The sequence below is a fragment of the Mirounga leonina genome, unplaced genomic scaffold, assembly GCF_011800145.1.
Source record: "Mirounga leonina isolate KUSES-001 unplaced genomic scaffold, KU_Mleo_1.0 Mir_115, whole genome shotgun sequence".
Classification (NCBI taxonomy): domain Eukaryota; kingdom Metazoa; phylum Chordata; class Mammalia; order Carnivora; family Phocidae; genus Mirounga; species Mirounga leonina.
Window position 1 is genome coordinate 1336582 of NW_023270268.1, and position 6000 is coordinate 1342581.

At 64.7% G+C, this 6000-nt stretch overlaps 1 protein-coding gene across 3 annotated transcripts in view; it reads left to right on the top strand.

Moving 5' to 3' along the window:
- The window catches only part of ANO10 (anoctamin 10), a 222535-nt gene extending 221583 nt beyond the window's left edge, over positions 1–952 (top strand). For all 3 annotated transcript variants that reach the window (XM_034991216.1, XM_034991205.1, XM_034991196.1), the window contains one exon: positions 419–952. In XM_034991216.1, coding sequence (XP_034847107.1) covers positions 419–487 — 69 coding nt within the window. In that variant the 3' untranslated portion in view covers positions 488–952. The remainder of the gene's footprint in view (positions 1–418) is intronic.
- Positions 953–6000: the final 5048 nt, after the last annotated feature.

A 6000-nucleotide genomic window follows, 5' to 3' on the forward strand; every position in this document is an offset into this window, starting at 1 on the left:
GCACAGAGCGAGGACTTGGCCCCAAGTCAGTGCTCCAGGCCCCCTGCCTGGGGATCTGGGGCGGGAGAATCCCGTGGCTGCGTCTCAGCCCTGTATCTGCAGGCGTCCTTGGGGTAGGCAGGACACACAGGACCCCTTCTAGCAGGTTCACCCAACCCAACATCCCCGGCCCACGCCCACTGGCCCCCATCTCTTCAGTGTCAGCAGCGGGGCTCTGCGCTCTCTGGAGGGCCTCGGGCAGTGTCAGGGCGCCCCCGCTCCCCGGCTTCTCAGGGCGCAGAGTGTGCTCTGATGGAGCTCAAGACCCCATCGCCCAGGGCCTCTCACAGCGGGGGTGGGAGCCTGGGTCACCCCCCCGGGGACCACCCCGCAGGCTGGCGTGGCTTACCCCGCCCCGTGTCTTGTGTTCTCTCAACAGCAAATGAAGCTCATGGCCCAGAACCTGAAGGAGGAGTCGAGGGAAGGCAATAAGGAGGAGGAGGCCTGAGCGCCCTCCCGGGCCGCCCTGAGCCAGAGCAGAGGGGCACCTGGAGCAATGCGGCGGCCCCTGACCCCAGACCCGGAGCTGCGTGGCCATAAGCGGCAGCGCCGCGCCCCCCTCTGCGGTGTCCCGGTGAGGGCCGGCGGGGACGACAGCCGAGACCCAGCTCCTCCCAGGCCCCCACCCGGCCTGCTCCTGCCTTCCCGTCCCTGCCCAGGCCCCCCCAGCACCCCCCATGCAGCGGCCCGGCCATGGGGGCTGGGCGGCGGGTCAGGCCGAGCACCCCCCGCGCCACCAGCAGGGCCAGTCTGCGGGGGTTTGGGCCTGGGGAAGGGGGGCGAGGCAGTGTTTCCAGCACCCGGACAGCTCTGAACACCTCTTGCCTGGTTCTGTTTTGCGGTATGTTAACAGACCCTTTCTCAACAAAAGCCGTCGTAACTGAGCGATTAAAGGCAACACGTACCTCTCTGACTCCTACTTACCCCACGAGGACTGAACCGGCCCTCCTTCTGGAACGAGCCCTGGGTCAGGTCATTGAAGGGGGAGCTGGGGGTTGCTCAGCTGGAGGCTGGGCATCTGTGTGCCACTTCCAAGGCCCGGGGCCAGGCCCAGCCAGTGCTGGAACCCGTCCCCTCGTGGGGACTGGCAAGGGCCACCGGGGCTGCTTTCATGCCCGTGGCAGCTGGCACCCTGGTGTGGGCTCACCCCTACGGAGGGGGGCCTCTGCCCAGCGGTGCCATCCATCCCCGGCCTGGGCCCAGAGGGCTGCACGCACCTCTTTCTCGGGCACGGAGGCGGTAAGTCGAGCTCCGGCTGCTCGCTCCCCTGGCTGTGTCGCACCACGTGTAACCATGAGGACCACCCAGGAGGGCAGAGCCTGGCTCCCTTTGCCTGTCAAGCTCAGCCCCTCCCTGCCTGGACCCATGTTCCTCATGGACCCGGGGGCCCAGCGCCTTCGTTCTCTCCTTCACCTCGAGGCGGAGATGGCCTCAGCAGCCCATTCAGCATAGTCTGCTGGAAGGCCCGACACCCCCGTCTGCCCCTCGGGGTTGTCGGGTTGGTCCTGCCAGGCCGCTGAGTCTGCCAGCACGGACATCTCGGATTCGGCTCTACCCAGCCCCTGCTTGGTCTAAGGCACTCCGTGGCCCAGTCATCCGATGGTGGTTCCAGGCCTGATGAATACTTTCTGGAACATGCTCATGGTTTGAAGCACCGGTGAATGGCAGCCACCGCAGTGGTCCTGAGCCGAGTCCCCAGGAGCTTCCTCATAGTCCAGCCTGGGGAAGAGGAAAGTGTTGATGGGGTCCATGGAGCAGCTCTTAGTCTCGCACGGGTCCTGGCTGTGAACAGGAGTCATCTCGATGCCCTGCCCATGGGCCGGCCCTCCTCACCCTGCGAGGAGCCCGTGCAGAGCCGGGGGTCCCCGCCCTGGAGACCGGCTTTCCCGGGAACCTCCCTGTGCCCTTCCTCAGTACCACCCGGCAGAAGCACAGTGCTTAGCCAGGCTCAGCTGGGGGGCAAACGGTGCCCCTGGGGTAGGCAGAACACACAGGCCCCACCTCTGCTGGGACCACGGGGACGCGGAGCCTGGATGTAGGATCAGCAGGTTGTGTCAAGAGGGGTTTGGTGGGAGGGGCTGCCGTGTAGGTGTGCTGGCCCTAGAGCTGCTCTGGGCCTTCCAGCTCATGGCAGGTGGGGGCGCCAAGGCCTTTTCACTGCTCCACTCTCTGTAGTCCCTTATCCTCCTAACTGAGCGGAGGGGGACATGGAGGACAATGCCACCCCGTTCCCACCCAGCACCACTCACCGCAGCCTGTGCCCCGCACTCCTCTCCCTCCGCTCTTCTGCGTACCAATGTGTTCTCTTATTTCTGGCCTCACCTCCGCCCTCAGGGCCAAGTCTTGGGGACGGCAGCCCAGGCGAGCGAGAACCATGCTCCCACGTCCCCAGCCAGCTGTGACACACGGGGACCGCAGAGTGCCAGAGCAGCTCCGACGGGGGACCCGGCAGGCGCTCCCAGTGGGTGGGTCAGGCAGGGACAAGCAGGAAAGGGCTGCGGAGCCTCGGGGGTCCAGCCCCGTGTCTCTCAGAAGCGGGCAGAGGGGCTGCCCATGCTGTGGTCAGCCAGAGGGCACGGAGCCCGGGTGCTTGGCCTCCAGGCCCGGTCAACACTGGCTTTCCACGAGGACAGGCCCAGAGAAGCACCGCAGCCCCAGGGGGGCCACAGCCCTCGCTGGGCTCCCCCAACTCGCTAGGAGGCTCTGCGCACCCCACCGTGGAAGGCGCCCAGCCGTCTCTCCCCATGGATGACGCCCCCCACCGCCCACCCAGCTCGCCTCTCTGAGGCTCTAAGATGCTGATTGTCCCTAAGCCCATAGACCGTCGGCGGGCCTTGACCCTGGTACAGTTTGCCCGAGGCCTGGTTCACTCTTCAGCCCAACTCCCCTGGCGCCACCAGCATGACATCTAGTTCTGTGCTCTGACATTTAGTGGGCACCCCCGACAGAGAGCTGGGCTGTCATGCCCCACACACGTGCCACAGGGACCCCAGAGTGTCCCTCTGACTAGGCCTGGGCTTCAGCTGGCAGAGTCCAGCCCCTGGCTGCCGCCTTGGGGAGAGGGGGTCAGACAGTGGACCCTCCTGTCCCTCCTGAGGGCCACACTGTCCCCCTCCTCACCAGCAGCTCAAACACTCAGACTTGAGGACAAAGCTTCCTCTTAGCGGCTCCGGGGAGGGAGCCGGCAGCCAGCGGTAGGCGTACCCGGCCCTATGATGACGCTGGAGGCCAGGAGCCCACTGCCCTCCTTGATACGCCCCATGGGCCTCGGTTTCCTTACAGTGCTCTCTTTTAGAGATGAGGAAGCTGAGGCACACAGGGTTCCCCCACAGCTCTCTCCACAGCTCCACGTGGGCCCACAGCTGCCAGGATCGTACTGCAGTCCGCCCCAAGCTTCCTGCCACCCGCTCTCTCAGCCCTCACCCCTGCAGCTCCCACGCTTTCTCCAGCAGGAAACTAGCCACAGAAGGAAGAAGGCCTGGTATCCACAGTCTTCCAGCTGAGTTATTCCAAGAATCCCAGGGCCCCGTGAGGACAGTACGTGGCACCAGCTCTTGGCCAACAGCAGACAACAGGGCCGAGTCTGAAGCAGGCCAGGCTTCCCTCCCCGTCCCCCACGCTCACCTGAGGGTGGCTTGAGGAGCAGGGGGCCTGAGACCGGAGCCACCGGCACCTCCAGGAGGCCACCAGAGCCTGGAGGAAAGACGTGGCCCCTGAGCCAGGGCAGCTGTATCGTTCAGCTTGGGAGCATCCTTTTGTCCCAACCACGAGAGGGGCCACGGCCTCTTCAGGGGAAGGAAGACACTTTTTCTGGTCCCGTCAAGAGGCCCGTTTATAGTCTTCTCATCCATGCAAAAGTGGGCACCCGGGAAGGTTGTGGGACACTTGCAAGCCAGCCGGGGGGGCCCCACCCAAGGCCTAGGCTGGGGGGCAGCGAGTCCAGGACCGGGGCCATGCGGCGGTAGCACAGGCCCCAGTTTGCTCAGTGTGTTCGCACCCTGCTGAGAACGCAGCACCTGGCCCTCGTTCAAGCGGGTGCCCTGCTCCCAGCACCCTGGGCCTGAGGAAGAGGATGCGGGCAGGTTGGGCCCAGAGTCACGTCCCCGAAGATGCCTGCGGTGGATGGCGCACACACTGAGGTTTGAGAACCACGGCGGGGCAGAGGCCTTTCTGGTTTCTCCCCAGAAGTAGCCAGCTTCCTTCCCCCCTGCCTTGTCCCCACGGGGCCAGGTGGGGGACTGCCCCACCCACCGGTCCAGGAGCCCTGGGCCCGGGCAGGAGCTGGGGTAGAGGAGCAGCCTGCAGGGCCAGAGGCCTTCCAGCTCCGGGGCGCCGGCCCTCGGTAGGGCCCTGGGATGTTTGGGCCGTTGAGGGGAGGGATGGGGTGCCGGACCCCCTGCTGACTGGTATGTGGGCCTCATGTGATTATTAAACAAGTGACAGAGGGATGGTGGCGGTTTGCCCTGCGTGTGTGGCACAGATCTTGCTGATGACACATGGCCTCCTCTCTCGACTGGGGAAGGGGGCCAAGGCACAAAGTGGCCAGAGCATGTGGCCCCTTCCCCCCCCCCCCACTGCCCTCTCTCTTAGCCCGAGCGTGCCGTCCCCAGCCTCCGACAGGCCCAGGTGGGCACAACCAGCCCTGAGGCCGAATCTTCACTTTAAAGTGCTGTTCAGTACCAGGGAGCTCATGGTAGAGTGCGGAATAATGAACCAGAAGGCAGCTCAAGTGTAGACACGGGGACATGCCCCCCTTTACACAGCTGTCTGGCTCGAAAAGGGGAAACCAGTGATGTCTCCCCGCTGCCGGAGGCTCACAAGCCCCTTTAGGGCAACCTCTGCCCCTCCCGACCCCAGAATGCAAGGCCGAAAACAGGCCCCAAGGGTTCGTCCATCGCAGGTGGAGCGGGGGGGGCGGGGGGAGACCTGGAGCGTGGCAGGACCGACCCCCGGTGGGGGGCTGCTCACTGGCCCCCCCTCCCGGGGGCCCCCACCAGCCCGGGCCCTGCCGAGCAGCTGGCCGCAGCTGTTTCCCAGCTGGAAGCCGTCCGCGCCTCTGGGCCACACCTGAAGGAAGGACGCAGGTTGGGGTTTGCAGAACCACCTGAATCAACCCACTGACGTGGCGGACGTCCACCCACACTGCGTGTCCACCGGGCCGGGCTGTCGCTGTGCTTCCTACACGAACAGGCCGAAGGTCCAGCTTTCCTAACAGACCACAGGCCTCCCAGGGACTGAGAGACAGGCCTTCCCTGGTCTCCATCTCCTCCCAGGCGGCGAGCCCCAGGGACTAGCCATCCAGCCCAGGGAAGCCGCGGCCCGCCAGAATTCTTGCGGAAATGTAGTGAGACAGGCTCTCAGCCCTGACTCTAGATGATCTCACCCCACGAGGTGTGTGATCAGCTGCCCAACCTGGTCTCACCTACAGGTCCGCAATCCCCTAGGACCAGCTATGTGTCTGAATTTGGAAATTTCAGGTGGTAGGAAGGTAACAAGATGCATATACACGGGTCAGGTCCGAGCTCCAGTGTGGCTTAAAGTGGAACCGTACAGGACAAGGCTTAATACTGCTTGGCCAGCTCTCTGGTACTGCAAGGTCAAAGGTAATGTCGAAGGCCAGTCTCACCTCTCCCCATCCAGGTGGGCAACCTGAGGAGTGGGCTCTGGGATCAGATCCTTGGGCAGGTGTGCTGTGCCCTTGGGCGGGCCCCTCACCTCTCTTGAGCCTCAGGGCCCACACCGGGAGGCAGGGGCAATGGGCCGCCCGCCCGTCCTTCAGTGGGGCATGATCCAAGCTCACTTTACCACTTCTGCCTCGCTCCTGACACTTCTCAGAGAGCCCTCCAAGGACCTGCTTCCACCTCATTCTCCACAAGCTCAGGGGACCCTCTGATGCTCAGAGCTGACCCACAGATCACACGGCCTCAGCAAGTTCTCAGGCTCACCTGCTGGCTCACAGTC